Here is a 26,200-nt window from a genome sequence, read left to right as displayed (position 1 = left end):
TCCATGAGGATTGGTGTATTATTGTTTGTTCATTACCTCTTAATCTTAATTTAAGGTTTATACATTTAACTCTGTCCCACAGTTCACTAGTGGGTGTGTATCTGAAGCAAAAGTATGCAAATGTACACATTCAAATGTTCCAACACATTCAACTGTCATACTCCACAGACCACAGTAATGACAAGACCCTCAGGCTATAGCGGCCCGGCTTCTAACACTGCACCTGCTAGACTGGATCTCGTTGGGGTCTTAACACATATGCGGCAATCCTCTCTTGAACTACGTGTACCAGACTTCACTCGATTACTGAGCTTCTTTATGTTTAATGATAATATTAACTTAGGCTATTTTTGTACTTCCATTTCACATATACCATCAAACAGTTCTCAACTGACCAAAAGAAGATTTTTTTCACGTTTATTATTGTTAATATTGTCTTGTTTATTTGTTTGTAAAAAAAATATATAGTTGGAACTGAGCTGATCCGGCCTCTGTGCCGACAGCTAAATTGCGCCATCTAGTGTTAAAAGTTGCGCGTAACCACGTTCATAATCGCCATGTGACAAAATCCGTAGGTTAATATGTGATGTTTTACTGGGAATGGAATAACATCCCCCAGGCATTTTAGGTCGCCTTAGCCTTCAGAACACGATTGCCCACCCATGAACTCCTTTGAAACCAGTCCTTCAAGGATTGTGATTTAAAATACCAAGGAAAATGACCTCAAAATGTTTAATGTGTTTCGTTGGACGTAGCTACGGAAGCCTGTTTACACTAGGATGCCTTGTGGAAACAATGTCTTTTTTCATGTTTCTGCACAGCATGTGAAAAGTTTATATTCAAAATAATTACGGCATAAACTAATTTCTTAATGAAATTTCATAATTCATTATAATTTTTGAAATATATAAAAGATTGAAACATTATTACAAAGTTTTCTCAGTGCTTTGAATTGAACCGTTATGTTGAAAATGTCTTTATTTTACATACGTTCATCTAGAATTTCTCATGTTTCTTCTGTGTCAGGAGTTTTTACATTTTTTTACCAATTGTTTGCCAATGTTTTATCCTCAGTATGACAGTCGGCTCATAATTTCCATTATCTACAGTGGTGGTAGATAACCATGTGGGGTCATGCCATGTTCAAGCCATCAAAAGGAGCATCAGAGCTCTGACGACTGTTGGTGGACACAGCGCACTAATCGAGCTTTGGTCAATTCACAAAATCACAAACATGTCAAAAACATATGAAAAGAAAAATGAAAAAGTCTAGAAAATAATAAAAATTAAGATAAGTTTAAAAATGCATTCTTAAACTGAACATTTAAAGATTGTTTTATTATATTTTATTTTGCCTTCATTGTTCAAATTAGAGAGATGGTCTTTAGCTGACAGAAACTGATATTTCCCAATTTCACAAAGTCCCTAAGCAGTGCCCTACATGTGTTGTTGTTTCAAGCCAACAGCAGCTGATTAATCCACTTATGGCGATTTTTTTATTCTTTTGATATTTATGTGGTCAGATAGTTCCTTTGTTAGCTAATGTGGCTAGCAAACTACTGACCTGTATCAGTGTAATGTGAACTCTATATTTGCACATAATGTGAATATTATGGTGTTGATGTTGATTATGATGTTGCTGCACGTATTTATTTATAGGAAAACTTTCATATTTTTCCTGATCCACTGGTATACATTTCTACCTGCACAGTTCGAGGTTCACTGGAATGCACCAATAAATGTCTCCAGCAGACTGCTGAATCCCAGTGTGCCAGGCTAGCTTTTTCAGACTGTCAAGAAGACAACAGTGTCAACACAAAAGATTGTGCTCTGACGTGCTTTCTTCCAAATGGTGCAAATGAATAAAAATATATGCTGGCTATTATCAAGCAGGATTCTTATCCTTATGAGGAAAAGGGAAACAACTAGCAGCTCCAGCAGTGAAAATTAAGTTAGATAAACTACAATTCTTTAAAATACAAAAGATAAATCAGAACTGAAATGTTCATACCAAAATAAACAATATGGTTCCAAACACTATGTGTTAAGTATCCTACTTGTGGTCACAATACATCTGTGTGTATATTGATTTTGTGCAAATTTAGCCATGCTAAAATGATTAAACATTTTAGAGTTTATAATTCATACATTTAGAATTTTTATCACAGATTGCAGAATAAATTTTAAAAACTAAATAAATCTTTTTTTAATCTAAAACTAATAAAAACAACAGCATTAAAACTATTAACTATTAAAACAAACAAAAGATCAACTGAAATAATCCAATTGAAAACTGCATTTTTGTTTTGCAGCGCGATGGGCTTTCAGAGCCACCATACTAAACACTATTGTGAAATTAAAGAATATTAAATGGTTTATTCAAAGGCAAAGATGTTACAATACAGTTCTATAATTCTCAGGACTATAATGTGATTTAGAATGTGATTTAATATAATGTAATGTAGTTTATATTATTGCTGAATCCTATGTCTGTTTTATTTATTGCTTTGTGTTGCGCATTCCGTTAAAACCAAATGTACAGTACCAATATTTTTCATATGAATTCATCTTACCATGTAGCAAAGCTAAAGATTACAGTGATAAATGGTAGGCTACTGATAAATAACTAAAGTACAGGTCACCCCCTCTCCCTTCTCTTCATATATATTACATATGGCCTAGTTATGAGACAGCCATACTCACACTCCTTCTCCAAAATGAATGTTTAATCTCATCTTGACTCATCTTTTTCTCACAATGATGTCTCACTATTTGTGATAGGCACTGAATGTAGTGGTAATCTGGCTAACAAGCTAAATGGAAAATCCAAGCAAGTAAGAATAAAACTACCTATCTCTGAAGATAGCTGTTCAATTATTATCAATAATTCAATGTTTTGAAGAATTGTTAGTTCCTTATAATATCGCATGCTGCCATGAACGCATCATCCAGATTTAACATGCCGTATAATTTAAAAATAGGACCTCCCCCCCTGCACAATGGATTTTCCCAAGTGTGTAGGGGAAGTGAACGAGCACAGAATTGGGACGCGACAGATTTGCTCGTGTGGGAACTATAACATAAGGAGTGTTGATACCCACACAGCTGTCACAGGAATAGCTACACAGGACTGCAAACTTTTCACTCTCAAGTGATTCCTTCTTGGTGGGTGTGGGTACGTGGTTTTTAGTTCTTTCTTTTCAATTTAAGCAACACCACTCTTGTCTCTTTGTATCTGGAAGTAATCTCTGTAGCTGTAATGTATATCTGGCTTGTGTTTCGGTAATAACGACGAGCTAGCCAGATACAAATTGTGGCCTTGATGCAGTTATAGCTTAGCTGTCGCTAGCTGGTATGCTAACAGCTGTCTAACGAGGTGTGAGCTCAATGCTCCCTAAATCTTGATGGCTAGCTAGCTGCTAGCATGTCTATTTGCTTGTTAATGTATCTTCCTAGCTAGGTAGCCCAATAAGCTATCAAAGTATATATATTCCAGGCGTATTTGTGAGCCGTAAAGGACGCTCAGCTCTTATTTGAAAATGTGATTTGAAGTATATGCTCGCTAGAAGCAGTCCAAAGTTAGCTAACTAGTTAACTAAGTAGCTGGATCAAAGTTGGTTGTTTAGCATTTCGACTCGATGGTCCCAGCTGCTTGAGAAGTTAAGTGTGCTAGCTATATTTGCAAGCCTTTCATTACATTTTTAACAACGTCTGTATGATGTAAAAAGGAAGAATCTTTGACACGGTCAAAACTGCTAGCTTAGGTTACTTGTATTCAAGTATAGGCAACACAAGCCATGCTTTCCAGTAATACGCACTAGCAATGTGGAGGCCCTATAGACGATGCCTGTTTCATTGGGTCGACACTACAGGTCTTGGTAGCACGTCGAAAACTGCTTTTCTGTCTTGTTTTTATATGTAAGCACACACCCAATATGAAATATGCCTGACTGATGGCTGTATGTGATTTACTGATGTCAATCTGAACATGTAAATGTTGTATGTCTAAGGCCTTCTGTATTTTATCTTGTCTTTAACTAGAAGAGGAGCCTTCAAGACTAGTTCTTCCCCATCCACCCAGAATTACACACCTGATTAATGACAAGCCTGCTTTCTAGGGCTCTGCAGCTAACCCATCTTGCCTGTGTTTTTGACAGCACGTCACTATAGTTGTCACACAACCTTTAAATTGTGTGTGGTGTCAAATGGCACATCTTGCTCTCTAACAGAGGCAGTATGGCTCGTGGACACCAGAAGATTCAGTCTCAGCAAAAAAACGCCAAGAAGCAGGCGGAGATCAAGAAGTCGAAAGGCCACGACCAGAAGATGGCGGCGAAAGCTGCCCTGGTGTTCACCTGCGGAGTCTGCAGGGTTAGTTTCAAACACTTAATCTTTTTGTTAACCTTCTCAGTAACCTTGGGTTGAGGGTGCGTTGATTGCACAGAGATTGTTTCATTCATTTTGACGGGTTACTCCAAGAAATGCTGTTCTTCACTGCTTGAATGTTTGTGTCCAAGGAACATAGTAAAAACCAGTGAACTCCTTGTCCTGCAGGCTAGTAGGTAGATCAGAGGAGAAAAGGGACATATGGAGTGGCGTAATCAGTCTGTGGGAATTCTTCTGTGAAAGCAAACCCGTATTAAGCCCCTCCCCAAAATGAGCACAGAATCAGTATGGTGTGCAAATTCAGGTAATCAAGACAAGTGTGAAAATGCCATATATGTGGTGTGTTGGAGCTAAAATATGTAATGTGGGCAAAAACTAGATTAGTTATGTTACAAAGTGTCTCCAGAATAGTGTCTGATCCACAAGCTTTCTTTAGTTCAAGTACCATGTGGCATATTTGTGCCGTGGTCCTTGCCCCTGTGCCAGTCGGCCTGCCCCGCCCACCTCACCTCAGCCCTCTCACCCCAACGCCCACCTCACCTCAGCTCTCCCGTCCCGCCGTGAAAGCATAGCGAACGCTCTTTCTAATGCATTTCTACATCTAAATCGTCATTTTTGTCAAAATGACTACTTTCTGGGGTGTAGTTTGTTTGGGAAAATTACAGATGGTCTATATTTAGACAGGCATTCTGTATTTAGACATGAACCATTTCCATGTTCTGTGTTTCCATGTAGTGTTGTCACACGGCACTTACGTCCTCTCAAGATTGTCCTGTAAATCTGAGCGCTGCCCATGTATGCAGGTGATACCAGTAACAGAAACACAGGCTTTCCCAAGATGTGTTCTGTTTATGAGAAAACATCATGAGACTTGCATGACATTTCACACTGGAGGTTTAGAGCAGTGCCCTATAGCATTGACCAGGTTCCTGTTACAGTCAGAACTGGTGTACTAAAGTTTAAATGTAAAAAAAAGACTGAACCTTAAAATTATAACATTTCACTTAATACGTTTCGGTTATTTTGCCTTCTTGATTCTGTACTGGATACAGCCTCTAAGAAGCCACACCTGTTTAAAACATTTCCCACTCTAAAGTGCTCCAGCAGCCTCAAATACAATTGCTTCTGGTGTTTGTGGCGCTGTGACGTACTGTTACCACTAAAGTGGCCAACATTCCCACTTCAAGATGGCTGCTGCTCCTGTTTTTACCCATGTGGCTTTTTTTACTGTCACTTAAGGTACTTGAGATTTGCAAGTCAATATTCAAGCAATTAAAGCGTTTAAAATATATATTATTGTATTTAAAAGCTGAATCGGTGTTATTGCCCTCCAAAAGCAAGAAATGTTGGTGTACTTAAATAATAGGGAATTAGTTTAACAAGGAGAAATGTCATTAGCGATCATTAGAGCAGCAGCTTGATGCCTGTAGTTTACTACATGCTAAGAACTGGATCAGACATGCCTAATTACAGATGTGATATCAGAATTTCTAGGCCTCGTCATAGCTGTCCTCTGACAGCCTGAGAAGTAACCACAGGTTTGACCTGTTTGGCATATAGAACACCAAAGATACCTTTCATATGTGAGATGGACCGGTGTAGCTTACCAGCATAACGGCTCAGTCAAGGCCCAAGTCCTCTCCGCCCGTTTTGTAATTCCAGCTCACATAGTAATAATAATAATAATAATAAAAAATTTAAAACCTGTATATCTGAATCTTAATAAAGTGCTTAAGCACATTATTGTGCTCTTACGTTGTTAGTAATTAACAATTAACATTGTTAGTAATTATTAAAGGAGAGTTCAGAAGAACCACCCACCCACAGTAAGACTGATCTCGAGCCTTAAGTCTTTTTTCCACTGCCAGGTACCAGCTCAGCATGACTCCACCCAACTCGCTTTTGGTACCGGGCACTTCATTTTTCAGATAGTAACCCCCCCCCTCCATCATCATCATCATCATCGTTGTTGTCGTTATTGAACACTTCACTTATCAACACATTAATTAAACACAAGAAAAATATCCATTGACTTGTTAATTACATAAAGGCAGCAACTCTAGAAAATGGAGCTTAAACAATAGAACGTAGCCCAAGTATAGCACTAGCAGGATGTCTTGTTTGTGACTCCTCACACATTGTGACCATGTAGTGACCATTGTCTCTGACCAATCAGAAACCTCAGTGTTGTCATGTCACCTTTTATAATCGCCTGGGAACCTTGATGGAGGTGATGGCAAAAAAAAGTACCAGTTACCATTTACACCTTTTGGGTGGAAAACCATAAAAGGCGAGTGGAGCTGTGGGGGCCGTACCATTCCGTGGAAAAGGGGTATTCGTCTCACAATCTAAAGTCACCATTACTGTTCATGTTTTGGAGTTTTGATGTTCGCCAATGCACTCCACAAAATGAGATGTTCTGTTTAAGTTAATCATTTTAGGAAAAGCTCAGTTCACTCCAGCATTTACTGAACCTCAAAAAAACCTGCCAAAATCTCTGAAATGGTCTCCCCTAAAGTCTCCTGCACCCCTAGACACTGTAATGAACTGATCCTCATGTCTTCGTGTACAGACACTATGTAGTGAACTGACCCCTTGTGTTGCTTCTCACCACAGTCGCAAATGCCTGATCCCAAAACCTTCAAGCAGCATTTTGAGAGCAAGCATCCCAAGAGCCCCCTCCCCCCTGAGCTGGAGGGCGTAGAGGCCTAGATGGAGCGCACCAACCCTGGACCTGCACCATGGATCAAAGACTGTGGACACTGACCCCTGACTTATGACCCCTGACTCCTGCCCCAGCAAAAACATCAGATCAATGTATTACCTCAGCCTGCCTGCTGTCTCATACGCTATACTGAGATATCTCTCTCTATCTCTCTCTCTCTCTCTCTCTCTCTCTCTCTCTCTCTCTCTCTCTCTCTCTCTCTCTCTCATATTTTCTAGTGTAGATTGAGGTGACTAGAGATGATTGAAATGATAAATGGTTCAATGTTTTGGGTTTTTTTTTTAAACCATCTAATCACAGTACTTTATCAATCAGAGTGAGATTAAAAGTACCTGTGTAATACGGTGGTGGTGATTGAGTTATCTGCTCTGTGGTAAAGACTGTTTAATAACAGGATTTCTGTACTCGAGCTGGCTATTGGAAAATCTATGTAAGGTGTTTCTCTCCAATCGCTGTATGTAGCCAGGGATACTGTATTTCTTTATGCTGCAGAAGTTTGAATTATTCACTGGAATGATTTCAGAGGCAAATTTCCTCAATATTTAATATTCATGCTTCTGTGTCCTTATTTCTGCACCAATGTAATATAACATTTTAATAAAGTTTAACTTTGTTTAAGAATCTCTACATTTCCTTAAGTATGCTGTAGGAAAGTGCATTTATTCTCCTTTAGTGAGAACGTGGCTAATTCACTGTCTTCTGGTCCGTGTCATTTAAACCAGTGTGGCCCTCAACTGGGTTCATACGTCTACAGAACATAACAGGAGACTGGGGTGGTTCTGCTACAGCGATGTCATGTATCACTTCCTCTGCAACAGGACATTTCAGCTCAAATCTATAGAATATTTACCCCCATTAGCTAAACACTTAAAAAAAAAAAAACACTTAAAAACTTTTTTTTTTCTTTTGTTTTGGGGAGTAAATTGATTTGTACAAATGTAGAATAATTATTCTGTACACTGCCAAAAGTATTCACTCACCCGTTCCAAATAATTGGATTCAGGAACTCTGTTAATTCCAGCGTGGTACTGTGATCGGATGCCATCTGTGCAGCAAGTCCATTCAGGAAATCCCCTCACTAAATATTCCAGTCAATGGGTGGTGGTATATCATAGTGAACGAGATTGGGAATGACTAACTCGGTAGGTAGGCCACGGAAAACCACAGCAGAGTCGATGGATGCTCATTGTGTGCAGAGGACGCCATCTTCCTGCAGAGTCAGACACTACAGACCTCCAAAGTTCATATGGCCTTCAGATTGTCTCGAGAATAGTGCATAAAGAGCTTCATTGAAAGGGTTTCTAAGGCCGAGCAGCCGCATCCATGCCTTACATCACCAAGCGTCGGATGCATTGGTGTAACTCAAGATTGTGGACTCGAACAGTGGAGATGCGTTCTCTGGAGTGACCAATCACGCTTCTCCATCTGGCAATGCGATGGACAAGTCTGGGTTTGGTGGTTGCCAGGAAAACAGTATTTGTTTGGCTGCTTTGTGCCAAGTGTATAGTTTGGTGGAGGACTATTATGGTGTGGGCTTGTTTTTAGTTCGGTGGGGGATAATGGTGTGAGGTTGTTTTCAGCATTTGGGCTCAGACTCTTAGTTCCAGTGAAAGGAACTCTAATGTTTTTAGCTAACTAAGGCAAGTCGACAATTTCATGCACCCAACTTTATGGGAACAGTCTGGGGATGGTCCCTTCCTGTCTCAATATGACGTGGTCCATAAAGACATGGATTAGTGAGTTTGTTGTGGAAGAACTTCAACTTGACCAACACTTGGGATGAATTAGCGAAAACTGTGAGTCAGGACTTCTAATCAAACCTCACAAATGAAAAGCCGAAGCTGTTATTGCTGCAAAGGGTAGCCAACATCTTATTGAACCCTATGTATTAAGAATGGCATGTCACTCAAGTTCATATGTGTGTGAAGACAGATGAGGGAATACTTTTGGCATTGTGGCGTCTCAGTCCATGCTTGCTTATCCTTAGCTGAGAAATGTTATTTTTAATTCATCCACAAGGTGGCAGGGATCCAGTTGCACACAGTTCTGGCAACATTTAAAAATTAGTAGATCCGCACAGAGCTTTAGTATTTTGCTTTTAGGGGGAAAAAATGGCTCTGATGTATAGCATATTTCTCATGTAGCATCTTGGCCTACATACACTTTCATGCCAGTTCATGCCAGTCTTCCTGGAATTACTGGAATGACGAGCCTAAGATTGGGAAAAGACGTATACGGACTTGCTCCCCTCTCACAGCTCAGAGGTGGCCGGGCTTCAAATCAGCCCTGCATGGCCCACTCACAGCCCTGCATCCACATACCTGCTCTAAATATTCACGTGCTCTAGTACAGAAGTTCATTATGTTTGGAATTATACAGGGAAAAATCACCAGTCTGGTAACCTCGTCCCTAGCATGCCATGCAAACAAGGCTTAAAATTAATGTAAAATTCATGAATTTTATTAGTAGGCTAGTTAGCATGCTTGTCAGTTCTTCCTTTTTATTTAGAGCTGTCTAACCAAAAATAGAGGTTGATTATGTGATTGTATAGGAAAAGGGACAAATCCTGAACACTACCCTTCAAAGACGTCAAAGGTGCACTGACCTGGAATGTCCCTTAACAGAACTGGTGATGCTACAGTGGGTTTAGATTCGCTCTCCGTTAGTTGTTAAATCACACGCAATAGAGACTAAAGAAGCATATGAGACCGGGGCTTAGCTGGTCAGATATTTCATATCTGGGGCTTAGTTGGTCAGATATTTTATTTCCACCTGTAACAAACGAATGACCTTTTTTAAAAAAAAAAACAAACTATCATCGTCCTCAACAAGTCTTTCCATAGGTGATGGAGCCATAGAGAAGTTGCTAGAGCCTCAAAGGTCGAAACAATCTTCTTGGAATAGAATAGATCCCGCAGTTTCTTTGAGCACCATCTTGAAACATGATGTGATGAAAGCTTCACTGGTTGATACCCTACCACAACACAACACGATCTTTAAATAAATTGTAAGCCAACAAATACATGGATTCTCACCTGTATCCTTGGGACTCTAGTTCTATTATAAAAAATGAACATGAACATAACCCCTTTCACCTAAGCTAATTCATCCTGGAGGAGCAGAGGTCTTCATTTCAAAATAATGCTCTTCGTTTGTAAATGCAGAGCTATAATATGTCAGAGTCAGGACTGCTACGAAAAAATAAAATGATTCGGAAAGTCAAAGCAATTCTGAACACTTAAACCCCCTTTCATCTTTATTCTCCTGAGGAATCTCATGTATGTAGATCAGTCTGCAGAAGGCCTGGAGTTAATTAAATCCTTATCCATTCAGAGATTTTTATAAACAACTGTGGAAAAATCTTGCTAAGCTGTGCATTTGTTTACCCCTTTTTTGGTGCTTAATTTAATTACACAGGTGATGTGCTAGACTTCATAATGTATATTTGACTTGCAGGAAAGCGACATTAATTCTATTGACAATATAGCAGTTTGTGTAAAATAGGTTATTTCATCAACATTTTGGTCCACAGAGAGAACATGTGACCATTAAAAAATAGAACACGTCCGCTCCCATGGAGCTTGTGTGGAAGATAATAGAAGCTAGTCTTTTATTAGACTATCCCAGTGTCCTCTGCTCTAATTCTTCTGCTCTGACTGAGCAGCTCCGACACGGCAGTGTGTCTGGCGTGTGCATTATCTCCTTGTGTATTATTTACAGTGCGAGGTTTATTTGACTGATTGCATTGCAGCCTGTTGTTAGAGGAAGACATTTGGTTTGCTCATATGATTTTTGTGTAATTGAGATGTAGACATCAACTCTGGACCATGACAGTGTGTATACATATACATCGGAACGATCTTGTGGTGAAATGAGACCTGCACTTCAGTGCCAACAGTGGTCCAGTGTTAACTGTAGCTGCCAATATGGGGTTGAGGATAATGTTTAAACTGGGCAAAAAAACTGTTAAAAACTAGGTATTTTCATACTGATTTTGAGTCTGTTTTTAAAAATATCCTATCAGGCATGATTTTTGAGTGACGGAGCAACTAACATTTACATGATGTATTACCTATTCATATATGAGGCTGTCCTTACACTTAAAATATGTAGGCTACATACTTCTTCTAAAATGTACAGATTTCATTTTTGCCTATATTCATATACCAGAACAAAAAAACTGTAGGGTGATAGAGAAATGTTAAAAGCATATTGGTTCCAGCATGCAACAATACATAAACCCATTTTTTGTATGGAAAAAAATCTTCAATAACCAATGTAAATCATTCATAAATACCATGTATTGTGTGCCTTAGCAGCAGTGAATTTAAAAGAGACTGTATTGCAATTTAATTACCACAGTACATGTGACATGCAATATGTTTTCTGCAGATATGAAATGATTTTTGAACAGAAAGACATCTGAGGACCAGCTCATGCTAGTTCATGTCATATAGCATTAGAATAGCGTGTCGCCTGTAATGGTGGGTTGCATCAGCTCCGATGTCAGTGTCTTCTCAGACAGCCTGTTACACAGCGGGACCTTTCTTCACATCAGTGTGATATGCAAAGGAAATTACCTGTGTGTGCAGCCCTGTGCAACTGGAAGGAAGAGGCTCTGTCTGTTTTTAGAATGTTTCAAACCACGCAACATCCTTGTTGAAGAGAGAGGGGGAGAGAGAGAGAGAGAGAGAGAGAGAGAGAGAGAGAGAGAGAGAGCATGTCAGCTGGGCTGAATTCATTCCTCTTCCTTTAGCAGACCCACTCTTTCCTTCCTTGTCTCACTCCATGTGATGCAGTCACAATGAGCAGGTCCTGACTGCATCAGATACATGGTCTATGCCCATTGTTCTATACTATTCGATTTCCGTTGTAGTTTACTGCTCATACATGCGCGCATACCTTATAAGGAAAACCTTATAGGTCTTTTACATTTGATAATGTGAGTCATGGGCTGTTGGTTTCATCAAATATCCATATTTAGAACCGAATCACGTCCCAGAACAATCAGTGATTTCAGTTATGTGGGCTTTTTTTCCCTGAAATCCTGAATTATTGCTCCTAACAATATGACTGGCACGTAAAACATTAAAATGGATCTCGCGGTCCATTTTAGTAGGCCATCCATCGAGAACACGTCTCGCCAAAGAGAACATGTCGATGCGTTTCAGTACATTTCATTACAAATCAATTAAGGGACATAAAAGACGAGAGCGGCGTGGTCGTGACGGCGGAGCGGGGTGTCGCGAGGCGCAGGCGCCGCGCGCGCCGCGGGTCATTTCTCCGGCGATCGAACGCGCGCCAATCAACAGAAGCGTTGCCTTGGTAACCTTTGACGTCAGGCCCGCCAGCCCAGCCCCTGCTCCAAGAGGCTGCGAGTGGGAGGGAAACCCCGTGGATGTGCACGGCCAGAGCGCTGGTGACGGTCAGCTGTGCGGCAGGAACGGCAAGCGACACCCGGTTGAAGGTGAGCGAGTTTTGGGGGTCGATTTCGACAGTTTTCCGCGCACTTTTGAGACGGGCGGTGTTTTCGTTTCTCGTTACCTGTCTTCGCTGAGGTCGACTGCGCACCGAAGCGGGTTCTGTGAGGGTGTAGTGTCGGGCACGGCAGTGATGGACCGAGGCTTTTGTGTGAACCTGCCTCTTCGTGTGGGGAACAATAACGTTCGTCGAGCTCGCCGGATTAAATGTTCAACCGGCGCCTCGAACCGCACGGCGACACGTTCCGGCCACTCGGTCGTGCGTTTTTTTCCCGTGGTTTGTGAGGGCTTTTATTGTTTCGTGTTGGCGTCTTGTCGGTTGGCGTGCGAATTCAAGCGCAGACGAGCGAGTAGTGCTGGCACGGGCAGACAGCGGAAGGATGCGTGAGGCTCTTCAGACTAAACCTCCCACATAACGGACGGGGCGAGCTGCAGCGGCACGTCGGCGTGTGTCTCGGTTATTTTAGTTATTTTAATTATTTTCCACACAGTCTACGTGTAGTCTCCACTTTAACTTGCGTTTCTGTCTTTTGAGTGTTTCTGGTAAGTCCTCTATGTCTCGACAGTAACTAGCCGCCTCTAGTAATGGATTTAACCAGCGAGCTGGTCAAACGCGTCTGCTGGATAGGCGTCTAGCCGAATTATTTATCTTATTTATGTATAAAATACGTATTTTCACCTCCTAACTTGTTTGTTTGCGATGTAATTCGAATGAACTATTCACTCGACGTGCTGCTGCGGTGAACACCATTGTTGGTCAGCTACTAAAGAAAGAAAGGGGAAGGGTATAGACCGGTTGAGGCTTAGTGGACCGGGTCAGAACCGGCGGGAGAGTCGAGACCGCGGCCCGTTCAGGGTGGTTCGCAGCCCGAGAGGAGTTAGTCGCCTCTGCGCGTTTGGTTTCGGTTTGCGAGGCGTTAATTTCCGGCTCTGCCCTGCCCTTGGGTTCAGTAGCAGCGCTCGCAGTGAGCTCGTCCTGTTCGAGCAGGTAACGCCTGGACTGGGCGTGGTGGACCGAGTCATAACCGTGTGTTTCACGCCAATTGTGGATCAGCCAGAGCGCCATTTTAACCCTAGTCGACGACGCGTTGTCTATCCGACTAGTTAAAATGTACAATAGTGAGAATACGTTTGGTGTGGAGGATGTACCTTGTTCCAGCTACGACCATAGCCCTAGCCGCCAAATCAAAAGTACCCGGATGGAGAAAGGCGCCGTTACAGAATAGTGGGAGTCCAGTGTCTTTCTGGAAGATTCCTTGGCCTGGCCCAGTTTATTCATAATTAATAACCACAACGTGCGAACCTAGCCTTCTTAACTGTGTGCTTATACTCAAGAGGAGTCTCAAATTATATTGGCTGAAAATATGAAGGTGTGTGTGGCTGAAAATATGTGTGTGTGTGTGTGTGTGTGTATGTATGTATATATATATATATATATATATATATATATATATATATATAATGTCTTTGTATTTGGACAGAAGGGTGTGTCTGCGCTGCTCACAGGCAGTCAGTGAGAAGTTTTATTGAGAATTGATCAGTTCAGTGAGTCCAGTGTGAGGAGTCTGTGAGAATCAAATCACTTCCCCTGTGCTAGCAGCCCTTTGCTTCGTGTACTATAGTGCCCACTATTGGCCTTGTGTGCTGTAGAGCCCTCTTGACTTTACAAAAATTGATAATTTCTGCGGCTGGTAGTGCATAGTTTGGCATTCTGGGTCTAAATTTGAAAAGTGACACGTCTTCCTTCTAACCTTCAACAGTCATGTTTTAAATGAACACACAATTTGCAAAAAAAATGCTCAGGCATTAGTTTCTGCCTATATCTAGATTCCATGGCCAGTGTGTATAAATGTGGTGTTGAGGCCTCTGTGCGAATGCCTTGTGAATGCCCTGTTCCCTCACCTGTAGCAGAAATCGAGCAGATATGGAGAAGAATCAGCAAGTGCAGAAGGCCAAGCTGGCTGAGCAGGCCGAACGCTACGACGACATGGCCGCCTCCATGAAGACGGTGACGGAGCACGGCGACGAGCTGACCGACGAGGAGAGGAACCTCCTCTCGGTGGCCTACAAGAACGTGGTGGGCGCCCGTCGCTCCGCCTGGAGGGTCATCTCCAGCATCGAGCAGAAGACGGAGCCCAACGACAAGCAGCAGATGGCCAAAGAGTACCGCGAGAAGATCGAGTCGGAGCTGAAGTCCATCTGCAAGGACGTGCTGGTGAGTGTGGGATCCCGGCGCTGGAGACACACCGACACGCCCAACCCTAAATATCTGTTGATGCTGAGTACCGATCCTGATTTTGCTGTATAATGTTCTCCTAATAAAAATGTGTATCCCATTTTTCAGCGCTGCATTAGATGAGTTTTTAGTTTTAATTCTTTATTATCCTAATACTTCAGTGTATACTGCCATGTCGAATTGGATCGAGGTGTCTGCCAAATCCTGTAAATGTAATGGAGACTTGTCATCGGAAGATCTGCACTGCTCTCCGTAGTGCATCACTAGAGCCAGGACAGGGCAATGTGTGGTGAATCTGCTGTCACTGCAATGCGAATCGTTTTGGATGTTGTGATATCGTGTTTCACAGTCGCCTGAGCGTACTAGGGCACCCGAGCTATCTGGACCAAAGTTTTTGAATGGTGAACTACTTTCACTGTGGAGCACTGCTTTCTGTGGCTGGCATTTGAGTCCTGTCCTTCACCAGCTCTAGGCACAGACCCGAGCCCAATCCGCAATCCCCGGTGGAGCCCGCTGCCTTCTAAAAGCAGCGAAGGCCACTCTCCTGACGTAGCCACACCGGACCCTGAGCGAAGGGAGGTGTTCTGGGTAGGGAGGCAGGCCCGTGACCCTTTACTGCCACTGAGCTCTTACCTGGGGCTCTTGACCCAACAGTGACCCAAGAAATGCCGCACACGCACAACATTCCTCTCATTCCCCGCGCTGCGCGCACCGCCCCTGGAAACGTACGCCGTGTGAATGCGGCCAGCAGCAAGCTATTGTCTGGGGTTGGCAGGCAGAAAGCGCACGTTTCTGAAGCCCAATGACGTGACGTAACGGGGCACACGTGCCAAACGTCAGCGCCTGCAGGTGAGAATCCATCCTGCCTGCTGACATAGGAGAGATGAGGAGAAAGACATTGGGACGTAAAAACAATAAATACCAGACTACAATGAAAATGGTCCCTGTCTCTTGCAAAGAAGGGCCATATGATCGTCATTGTGGCTAAACTGGGCCCAATATAAATGGATACGTTTGTTAATATGACTGCAGTATCATCTATAATTCGGCTTCCCCAGCTTTCACGTGGGTTATCCTTGGTACCTTTTACGATACACCTGTACACTTGTTAGTTACAGCAGAAGAGATAGCATTTCAATACATCTGCTTCTCACATCTAGTGTTTCATCTAATTGGTTGAGCTGTGTTGATATTGCAGTTTACTCGAACTAAAGGTGAACACACCTGCATTTCTCACGCTTGTAGTACAGAGTATGCACACAGTAGGGCTAGGCTGATGGACAGTGTCGTTATGATTTTGTCTTTTACATTATGATGTGAAAATATACTGCACATGGTTACTTTATTCCTGTAGACATTTAGGTGATGCTCTAAATAATGCTTAATTTTAATTTGTAGATTGCATTTCTCCAGTACTGAGATCAATTAATTGGAGTAGATTTTTTTTTCTGTATGGAAATTTGTTTACATTAACAAATTAATAAAGAAACAGAAATGCTTTAGTAACCACTTTATTTGAAATGGAAGACATCAATGTCCTACCAGATTTAAGCGCTTTTTATAATAAAGGCACTTTTGTTGAAAGGGCTCACTTAATTAAGTGTTTAATGTAATTAACTTTAAAAAATGTTTTGTGTATTGTGGGGGTTTGCTGACCGGCAGCATGTGTGTGTGTTGTGGGGATTTGCTGATGGGTGACGTGGGTCTGTGTATGTGTGTTGTGGGAGCTTGCTGGTGGGCAGTGTGATCACAGAAAAATGCATAGCTGCCTGTTCTAAGCAGTACAGCCCTGCCTCTGGCATAACCTCTCACTTACATAATCATGCAGATAACTCCCACAAGAGGCATCAGCACCACTCTCAGTGGTGGGCTATGAAGTGTGTGTGTGTGTGTGTGTGTGTGTGTGTGTACACGCTAGGTGCTGTGCCTGAGCTTCAGGCTTCCTACAGCAGCAGAGATTGGCTGTGAAGCCTGTGTGTCTGTAGATGTAGCGCAATCACACCGCATCATAACAAGTGTAATAAGGACCTGCTGGTGTTGTACATGTACCAAGTCCGTTCACTTCATGATTGGGCAGTAAAAAGGTTTCTTGTGTTGTGCTGATTACCTTAATGTGTTCACATTCATTGTATTGTATTTATTGTATTCCTTTCTCACACTACACACACACATAGTTATTGCTTTGTTCCCTCTGTCCATCAATGGGTGAACATTAGCAGTGCAGTAGCCCTGTATGGTCTTTTATTGCCCTTTTGCGATTTGAGCCCACGGCCTCTTATCTGAGCTCTGTGCCTGCTGTGCCTGCTGACTGAGGCGATTTGCGGTGCGTCTTCCTGCTGGCGTTGGAGGACGGTGTGTGAATGTTCATGTGCCAATGGAATGATGACCCCTCCTTCCCCCTCAGTCCTTATGGAACGCAGGGGGCAGAACCTGGTGCCAGCCTGCCTCATAGTGGAGGACCTGGTGGAGCAGGTGTGGTTCGTGACTGGTACACAGCGTTAGGATGACTGAGAGGAATCTTCGAGAGCAGGCTCTATGGACTAAAATGTGTGTGTGTGTGTGTGTGTGTGTGTGTGTGTAGCATCTCCTGGACAAGTTCCTGATCCGTGAAACATCTCCAGCGGAGAGCAGGGTGTTCTACCTGAAGATGAAGGGAGACTACTACCGCTACCTGGCAGAGGTTGCCACGGGAGAGGAGAAGACGAGTGAGTAAGAAAAGTGTGGTGGTGCGGTCTCCTTTCTTTCCTCACCAGACTCTACCCTCAATCTCTTACCGCTCGTGTCAACACACACACACACGGCTGTGTTCACTGGAGAACGAGCTCATCCACGTTGGAGCTTGCAGGCAAGTGTTGGCTGGTTCCATGGGTGGAGGTGCGGGTGTAGAGTTACTACCATCATACAAGTGGCTGAGTCATTCATTCTGCTCTGTTGTGCAACACCACCTTGGGAGACGAAGCTCACCTTGCACTAACGAACAATACAGATCTTCAATCGTTTAAAACTTCATAAATTCAAATTCGTCAGAATACGTCCATTTTTGTCAGTGTTTTAAAAATGTGCCCGAGATGGTACAAAAATTGCTAAATAGAAATGATCTTTTACATGGGGGGGGGGGTGCAGTGAGCGCACACATGGAGTTCCTATCCACACTGGTGCAACACTTCTGCGTCTACTTCTATGTAATGACCTGCCGCTTTCCTCTGAAAGAACTCCACCCACTGCAGTCTTGTAGTATTGAAGACTTAGAAACTGTTGAGCATGAGATTTGTACATGCCACTATGCAGTCTGTGTTAATATGCATGTTGCCATGGTGTTGTAAATCCCTGGGGAGAATGTATGTTTTACACTCTTCCATAAATGAATTTGCATGCTCTGTTCCCACACACCGACTCGTGGCTTCGTCGTGATTCGCTCACGGAGGTGGAGGTGGAGCCTGTGTTGGAGGTGGTGCTGTTGCTACGCATGTCCTCAGCCGGCCACCCTCAGCCCTCTCTGGGTTTGTGGGGTCCCGCGTAGCTCCCCCTCATATGCACATGGGCGTGCACCCACGCCCACATACACGGACTCATTATGTGTCATAGTTTTCTGCTGGCTGACTAACAGGTCTTGGCTTGTGCCTCCACACCCAAGGCTGAGGGAAGGAAGGTAAAATGATTGTGGGGAGGGGAGTGTTAGCGAGCATAAGAAGCTTTTCGACAGAATGACTGCCGCCTTGAGCTTCAGGGCTCCACTGTGTATTAATGGGCCTGTTTATGCTCAGGTCGATCTGCTTGAGGGAGGTCTGCGTTGACACGGTTCTGAAACTCCGGCTTTTCTGTGGCCTCCTTTCTCGGCTCTCCACGGGACCCACATATGACCGGTCGTGTAAATGGCGGGAGAAAAAGAGAGAGAGATTAGACCGTTGCTGAGTCAAATGCTTTTACTCACCCTATTTACACTGTGGGGAAGTGGATCTTGATGGATCTTAATCGCATGTTACCTGGAGCGCTAATGTAATGTAAACGGCTCCCACTATGCGTTTCAAGTCCAAATCCACTTGTAGGATCAAAAGCGGCAGGTGGATTTTTACAAGCGATGTGGTCTTGCTGCCAGCATGGCTGGTCAGAGCATTCGGATTAGGAGTTTTGAATCAACTGGCGTCCAACACGCGTGAGGTTATTCTGCTGTAAACATGACTGCGGGCGCTCAGAGTTTGACATGGACGGCCTGCGTGTGCAAAACTGGTTTGATTATCGGTGAATTTAGCGTTGTAGGGTAAAGCGTGTCATTCACTACTTTTGCTTTCTCGTACTTCTGCGCTGCAGTTCCGGTGCTTTCACAGCAGCATCTAAGTCACCTGATTTTGAGACGGGAATCTGCGTGGGTCTGACTGCAGCATCGATCAGTCTTGCAGCCAGCGTGATATATACAGTGGTGTGAAAACCATTACAGTCACAGTTCCGAAGCCTTTTCTGTCCTTTAAAGTTCAGTTGTAAACTTCTGTTTTTACCAGCCAATACTGATTGTTGGTCAGTATATCCCTGAACATCCCAAGATCCATAAGTGTGGTGAAGAGTTCAGGTGCCTCCTTCATGTTGAAGCAGAAGATCTTACCCAGCCTTCCGTGAAGACGCTAGTGATGGGGTGGTGGCAAAAGTAAGCACTGATTGTGATTAGCGTTAGCTCGCTGGTTCCCAGTGCCCAACAGGGACGTTAGCACTGTTCTTGTTCATGTCCCCTTGTTCAGTTTGGCAGCTAATGATGAAGGGCGTCGTGACCGTGATTTTGGAGCAGGGTCAAGACCGATGTGCGCTTCACACTCGAATTGGACTGTAGCTGTTCCTGAGCTACTGGTCCGTTTTTTTCGGTGCACGGTTCTACCAGACCACAGTACATGTGGATGCAGCTGTCCTGTGTGGGTCCAGTACGCTGTCTGCAGCTCACGTCGCCAGAATGAACACGGTCAGATACACGTGGCACACGTGTTCTCACCTATGTGAACGCAAAGCACAATTCCGATATGAAGATACTTTGCGCTTTGTACAAAGGACTTTGTAAATGGACCCGTTCAAGCTAACTCCAGGACCAGAACGTGGGAGCATGTCTTTAGGACAGGGAGAAGCAGCTTCAAGCAATTTCCCAGAAATTGTTGCAATCAACAATAATATTGTCATTTTACAGTGCCATTATAGAATTTTTTTTCTTGCTTCTGGGCTCCCCAAAGGAGCTTTAAGACAATGTGCCACAATAATATTATAGTAGCATAATACAATTACACCAGTTTGCAGTAATGTATTGTAAAGCTCATGTATGGGGTCATATTTGAGCTTGACCACATATCTTTAGTGGCAGAGTAAAATGAGATGTCTTTAATCTCCTTCAGAATGCCATCTTTCACTTCATTATATAAGGTTGGAATGGCAGTTTGGGAGAGGTTTTTTTTGGCAGTTCATACTGCTTGTCAAATCTTTGCAGCATGTTTATAAATGTGTTTTTTTTCGACCGTATTTAACGGCAGCATCTCTTTGGCTATATAGCGAGTTAAGCCTGGTTTATACTTGACGCGGCGCGAGGGTCCGCATGGCGAAAATGAGGGCCCGCTGTCGAGTCGTGCACCTCTCGAATTTTGTAACTTCGCGCGCCACACCTCGGCGCAATGAACAAAGTCATGTTTGCAGGGCTCATACACCTTTACAAGGTGGAATTCAAGCACTTGTACGTCACTTTCAAGGTCCATTTCAATATTTCCCAGCACGTTAAACTCAAGTTAAATATTTATTAGGGGTGTGACGAGATCTTCGTGTCTCGTGATCTCGCGAGACTCAACTCCGCGAGATTTGATGACGTCACAATGACGTGGGAAAATACAGGTATTACTATTGAAGATGCCCCGCCACTTTCAAATAGTTTGTTTGGCATCATTTTGGGAACCCGGCGGAAATGATAAATGGCAAGAGAGTGACTGATAAGACACTACATATGCAAACATTGTATGAAAATGATGCCGTACACCGCAACTAATACGAGCAGGATGCGGAGACATTTACAGCTGCACCACAGCTCAGTACTCAAATCAACACATCTCACTTGAACAGAGGTAGCGGGGACAGAGCGGCGCTTTGGCAAGTTGAGACAGTAAAGGATATCGGCAGCAGTGTGGGGATGCTAATATTCTTAAAAATGAACATGGCAGTGTCAGGCATGAAAATCTGTCACCTTTCGGTGAAATTCGCCGTTTTGAAGTTGAAAAGGGTGACCTACGTGAATCGTGTAGATCCGATGAGTTTTTTGTTTGGGGGGGTGGGGTGTCGGGAGATTATATGTATATATTTTAATTATCATTGACTTAATAAGCAAACAGAGCACTTCCGAAATCGGCAATTTCAATGACACAGTGGCCAGCAGTTTCCGCCCAGAACCTTCATAGAGGCCAAATAGCGTTTCAATCATACCAACGTTCTTCATTCATGTTATTCATTTACTGCTAAGCGGGACGAGAAGCAGGACCTAGTGCTACAACGCGGACAAGGCAGAAGAGCGTACATTTACCACTACATTTACCAGATCGTACATTTACCAGATCGTACATTTACCACTACATTTACCAGATCGTACATTTACCACTACATTTATCAGATCGTACATTTACCACTACATTTACCAGATCGTACATTTACCACTACATTTACCAGATCGTACATTTCCCAGTGGATTTAATTGGGTTATTAATGGTTTCAATCGTTTTCATATTTTGCGGTAAAACAGTTACTGCCGATCGCTACAGCGTTGAATACTGTCAGAGCCACAAGCTCTTGTGATAAATAGGTAGATAGATAGACCTATTAAGTTCGCGTCAACCCCGTGTAGTTAACGGTGACATAAAATAAGAAGCAAGATTTTTTTCTAGTGTCTGTAGTTGTAACTGGTGAATCCAGGGACGGGTGAGGATAACATTCGCGCCAGGGCTGAAAAGGTTGAAGATGAAGTTGTAAACGCTTGTCGTTTGAGTCTACCCTGTGCTTTAGCCCATGTTAGAAAATAAAAACACGTGAACCCTGGTATTTTTACAATCATTTTCACTGCTGATGTATTTATTGGTTCATTAAGACGTAATGGTTTTGACTGAGCCATCTGGAATGGCCAAAGCGGCCTCTTGCGTTTAAGGATCTGGCTCCATACAGTGAATCCATTGACAAGACAGTAAAAAAAATTTTTTTTAATGGATTTTACTATATTTTACGGAGCCCGTAAGGTGACATCATGTACAAAAAATAATAACGCGTGGCCACGACTTACTAACGCGCGGGAACGAGATACTAATGTCGCCTTTCACACGCGGCGACAAAGTTTATTTTTTCACAGCAAAGCAAGCAGATCCCAGAGATGTTCGCGAACTGACTGCCCAAGGAAGGTAAACCTGGCTTTATATAAAGTAATACTTAATTATCTTGTTCGCACTCGTTAGTAAGTCGTTCGCACGCATTAGTAAGTCGTGGCCATGCGTTATTATAATTTTTACATGATGTCACCTTACGGGCTCCGTAATATTTGGCATCACCTGTCGCTGTATCCCCGTACACCAGCATTAAAATTCGTCAGGTAAATGTTCATTCCCCTGTTTTTGAGGGGTATTTCTTTAAACTACCGCATATCGTTTCGAACAACACTGCAAAGAATGTGATGCGGCAAGTATGAACGCTTCCGCCGTTCACGGAGGTTCGCGCGAGGTGTGTGGAGTCGTGTGCTACGGTCACTATAATAAACAACCATTAAATAATGTGATAAAAAGCTAATTATTTTAAATCATTTCGAGTCCTATTAGCCTCGAATACATTCGCGAGCTAACACATCTCCACCTGTGTGTGTGGAGGCACTGTTATTGACGCATACGCTCTCCACGTACTGCACTCATTTCCTAACCGGTAGATGTCACTCTCTGATCACAGATTCGTCTTCCCTTAAGGGGGGAGGGGGGTGGGGTGGTTGTGGTGTATTCTTATGTAAAAAAAAATTGCGCGGAAACCCAATGGCCAATTATCGACATCAGCAAAAATGATCATGGTAAAAAAAAATTTCGTACGATAAGCCGATAATGTAATTATTGCGAGAGGCTTAGCTTCAAGCGCATGGATTTATGGATGTGTGGGTGTGCGTGTTCCTGAACATTAGTATAGTAATGCATGAGTAAAGGCAAAAGTGATGAATCATGGGACAGGAAACCACATCACACCAGCCCCACATCCTCCATCAAAGGCAGTGATGGATTTGGTGTGAGGTAACTGCGTGTGGCCATGCCGTCTCTAGAATGTTCTCTTCACAGTGACACCAGCTCGTTTGGCTTGTCGAGTAACTTTTCTGAAACAATCAAAAACAAATAGTCGACATGTAAAACGTTTGTTACATCGCCGTGCCCCGTGTCTGCAATCGCAGTGCCATTCACGGCCGACCGACTCGTGTCCTACCTTGGAGAATTAATTGGTCGTGACTGCTGTTTATGTTGGCGAATAAGCCTTTGGGATTTTTTAAAATCTTCCTTTTCATTTTCTTCCAAGCCATCATTGCTCAGTCCCAGGAGGCTTACAAGGGTGCCTTCGACATCAGCAAGGAACACATGCAGCCCACCCACCCCATCCGCCTGGGTCTCGCCCTCAACTTCTCCGTCTTCTACTACGAAATCCAGAACGCGCCCGAGCAGGCCTGTGAGCTCGCCAAGAAGGTGAGTGGATCCCCCGCTTGGGTGCAGAGCCACAGCTCAGGACCCCTTGGTGTTCTACTCAGGCTTGCGTGGTTGTAGCAGCACACCGTGCCTCTTTAACCCTGCGCTTTTGCCTGGACATAAACCTCATGCTTCTTATTCCTTTTTCCATGTTTTCTTCTCCCCCTTCCTTTTTTTGTTTTTTTGTCTTTCAGGCTTTTGATGATGCGATTGCGGAGCTGGACCAGCTAACTGAAGACTCGTACAAAGACAGCACGCTGATCATGCAGCTACTGAGAGACAATCTGACAGTGAGTGTGACCGTGTTTATTTTGCGCTTATGCTATCCTAAGTGTGGATCGGCGGGACGGGCCGGCTCGCGTTTGTGCGAGGCAGCATGTGTGAGACTGTTGCTCTCCCTCGTTTGCAGCTGTGGACCTCAGACAATCAGCATGAAAGCGAGGAAGCGGAGGAGGGCCGGGAAAACTAAACGGGCCGCTCATCGCTCCAATCGGCACTTCGGGGGTGCGGAGAGGCCCTTTCTCTTCTGCTCTTCACCAGCCTCTGCCGTGTGTGTGAGTGTGTGTGTGTTTGGATGTATGTGTGTGTATTTGTCTGTATGTGTGTTTTGCAGGGCAGAGCAGGAGGAAAGGGTCAATCTGGAGAACTCATCAGTCCTCTAGCACAAAAGGGAGGCAAGGGTGGATTTTAGAGAATCGATTGTATGTGTGCTTCATACCTTCATGAAAACATTTGAGTCTGGTTGACGCATCTGTTTACCAACAAGCCAACATGAAACTGTATGTATGTGTGTGTGTGAGTGAGTGAGAGTGTGAGACAGCTTGTTTAGGGGGGAAGTGTTTAGAGGTTGGGCTGGCATGGGCTTTAGACTGCAGTTGTGTTCTTAACAAGTCATGGGAAATGCACCAAACTTCTGTGTGGGAGAGGCCGTCTTGGGTGAGGGACCGGGATGGGCGGAGCTTCACTTTTACTCCGCCTCCCTCTGGTTCATTTTTCTTCATGACATACAACACCTTTCTCTCTCCTGCCACAGGGTGCAAGGTTACAGCATACCTGACAAGAACGTGATGCATTTTGCTTATACTGTAACTTTGGTCTTTTTCAGCAGAGCAGTAAGTCTTTCATGAGCTTGCTTATGTAGTTACTGTTTAGGTTTTTGTTTTTTGTGGGGGTTTTTTTTTTTGTCTTTTTATACTCTGCTAGAATGCATGTGGCTAAGGACAGTTAACCAGGGGAAATGGAGGTTGTTGCTACAATTGTCTTAATTTTCATAAAACACCGAACGTTATTGTTGATTCTTACTAGGGTGGGACATGATTTCAGTGAAATAAAGACAATGTTCAGCGTCTTCCGTTCTCTTCATTTCAGTGTTTTAATGACCCTGGAGTATTTACAGAATGTATTATTTGTCAAATAAATTCAGGTAATTATAAAAAGTAAAATGAGCAATAAAAGTTGATAAACATTCTTCCCTCAGTGGGTTTTTAGCAGTAAAAATGCCTGCATTTACTTATTGTAAGCACTTTGTAAGCTGGGTCAGGTATATTAGAATGAGAATTTGCCTGTTACAGATTATTAGCCCAAGTTTGTCTTTAATCTTGGTCTGGGTACAGCCTACGCAACGGTTTTGGATTACAAGATATATATTCTCAGCGTGGTACGTAGGGGGTGTTTGTCTTCTGAGGGTCATCACCCTTTCACCACTCATCCCATCAGGAACAGGAAGTGGGTCACATGATCTCAGAGGGCCGGTAACTGCAGTCGTTCCCTGAGCATGTGCAAAGACTTCTGAGCCTTGCACTAGTTTGAGGACTATCAGCAGCATTCCCTATAGATGGGGGACGTGTGTCAGGTCACATTTGAGGGTAATTCAGGAAAAGACCTTATTTGAGAAGTAGCTTCATTGTAGATTTTTAAGAAGTCGACTGCAACCTATGTGGGGAGTTTTGAGTATTATATGCTGTGATGTGTTTGGGGTCTGAAATAAGCTTTTTATAGTCTGGGGTCATTGAGGTTGAATGGAACCACAAATGCTGTTGCACTGAATACATTAAAGCTAATATAGATGACAGGGTGATCCATGATTCACAAACCTTACGTGTGAAGAACAACGGACAATAAAGGACACTCAGACAAGGCCCACGCCAGAGGGGAACTGCGCAAGTTAACGTGATTAAACTGAGTACAGAAATTAAGAGGAAGTTTCCAGGACAAAGCCCGTCATGCTAGCTGTGAATTACATTTTACACGTAGAATGGGAATATTGCTCGACCACACCATTGGATTCTTCTATTTCCCCAAAATAATTCACACCATTGTTTCTCATCAGCCATCTCGGGCAGTTAAACCCTGTTAAGACATGCAGGAGTCCTACTAGGTGTGTTAGTGTCTGTTGTGAGTCTTCTACAGTGTCTTTCAGGCCCTATTAATGGAGACATTAAGACATGTATGTCATGAACACGGGCGTGCCAGCACTAAATCGCCAGCACTCGTTATTGTAAAAAGTCTGAAGGAGGTTAGTTGAGACCAACTATTTTACATGACTCATCAGAACTGCATGCATTTTCACAAGTCTTGACTAATCCTTAGTGCATTAGCCCTCTGTTGTTTTTTGCCAAGTCTGTGCTTCCCCCTAATGGTGAACATAGAGGCATGACAATAAATATATGTAGAC

At 43.2% G+C, this 26,200-nt stretch overlaps 2 protein-coding genes and 1 long non-coding RNA gene across 6 annotated transcripts; 2 read left to right on the top strand and 1 right to left on the bottom strand.

Annotated features, from left to right (window-relative positions):
- The first annotated feature begins 3,013 nt into the window (after positions 1 to 3,013).
- On the top strand, positions 3,014 to 7,732 carry znf706 (zinc finger protein 706). Of its 2 annotated transcripts, none has more exons than XM_077008341.1 (3): positions 3,014 to 3,165; positions 4,230 to 4,371; positions 7,003 to 7,732. In XM_077008341.1, exons 2-3 carry the CDS (start codon positions 4,237 to 4,239, stop codon positions 7,096 to 7,098), a joined length of 231 nt encoding a protein of 76 aa, XP_076864456.1. In that variant the 5' UTR covers positions 3,014 to 3,165; positions 4,230 to 4,236; the 3' UTR covers positions 7,099 to 7,732. The 2 variants fall into 2 exon arrangements, with proteins under 2 accessions (XP_076864456.1, XP_076864455.1); XM_077008340.1 differs by having other exon boundaries at positions 3,016 to 3,175.
- Positions 7,733 to 9,926: 2,194 nt separating this feature from the next.
- LOC143516622 (uncharacterized) lies at positions 9,927 to 13,856 on the bottom strand. Its single transcript, XR_013131748.1, has 3 exons — positions 13,741 to 13,856; positions 11,692 to 11,766; positions 9,927 to 10,085 (listed from the first exon to the last, which is right to left on the bottom strand). It is a non-coding gene; the product is annotated as an uncharacterized LOC143516622 (long non-coding RNA).
- Positions 12,422 to 24,874, top strand: ywhaz (tyrosine 3-monooxygenase/tryptophan 5-monooxygenase activation protein, zeta polypeptide). 3 transcript variants are annotated; one of them, XM_077008332.1, is made up of 6 exons: positions 12,422 to 12,578; positions 14,500 to 14,806; positions 17,409 to 17,532; positions 23,363 to 23,526; positions 23,721 to 23,816; positions 23,936 to 24,874. In XM_077008332.1, exons 2-6 carry the CDS (start codon positions 14,516 to 14,518, stop codon positions 23,993 to 23,995), a joined length of 735 nt encoding a protein of 244 aa, XP_076864447.1. In that variant the 5' UTR covers positions 12,422 to 12,578; positions 14,500 to 14,515; the 3' UTR covers positions 23,996 to 24,874. The 3 variants fall into 3 exon arrangements, with proteins under 3 accessions (XP_076864447.1, XP_076864448.1, XP_076864449.1); XM_077008333.1 differs by having other exon boundaries at positions 12,426 to 12,578; positions 14,503 to 14,806; XM_077008334.1 differs by lacking the exon at positions 12,422 to 12,578 and adding an exon at positions 12,993 to 13,134.
- The last annotated feature ends 1,326 nt before the right edge of the window (positions 24,875 to 26,200 follow it).

The sequence above is a fragment of the Brachyhypopomus gauderio genome, chromosome 6, assembly GCF_052324685.1.
Source record: "Brachyhypopomus gauderio isolate BG-103 chromosome 6, BGAUD_0.2, whole genome shotgun sequence".
In the NCBI taxonomy this organism is placed as follows: domain Eukaryota; kingdom Metazoa; phylum Chordata; class Actinopteri; order Gymnotiformes; family Hypopomidae; genus Brachyhypopomus; species Brachyhypopomus gauderio.
Note: the sequence above shows the minus strand (reverse complement) of the source record. Positions and strands in the feature narration are given on the sequence as shown.

Excerpts from the sequence above, each read along its gene's own strand:
- znf706 (XM_077008341.1), top strand. The coding sequence starts at position 4,237 with ATGGCTCGTGGACACCAGAAGATTCAGTCTCAGCAAAAAAACGCCAAG. Across the intron at positions 4,372-7,002 it reads TCACCTGCGGAGTCTGCAGG|TCGCAAATGCCTGATCCCAA; the intron begins GTTAGTTTCAAA and ends TTCTCACCACAG.
- ywhaz (XM_077008332.1), top strand. The coding sequence starts at position 14,516 with ATGGAGAAGAATCAGCAAGTGCAGAAGGCCAAGCTGGCTGAGCAGGCC. Across the intron at positions 14,807-17,408 it reads CCATCTGCAAGGACGTGCTG|CATCTCCTGGACAAGTTCCT; the intron begins GTGAGTGTGGGA and ends GTGTGTGTGTAG. Across the intron at positions 17,533-23,362 it reads CACGGGAGAGGAGAAGACGA|CCATCATTGCTCAGTCCCAG; the intron begins GTGAGTAAGAAA and ends TTTTCTTCCAAG.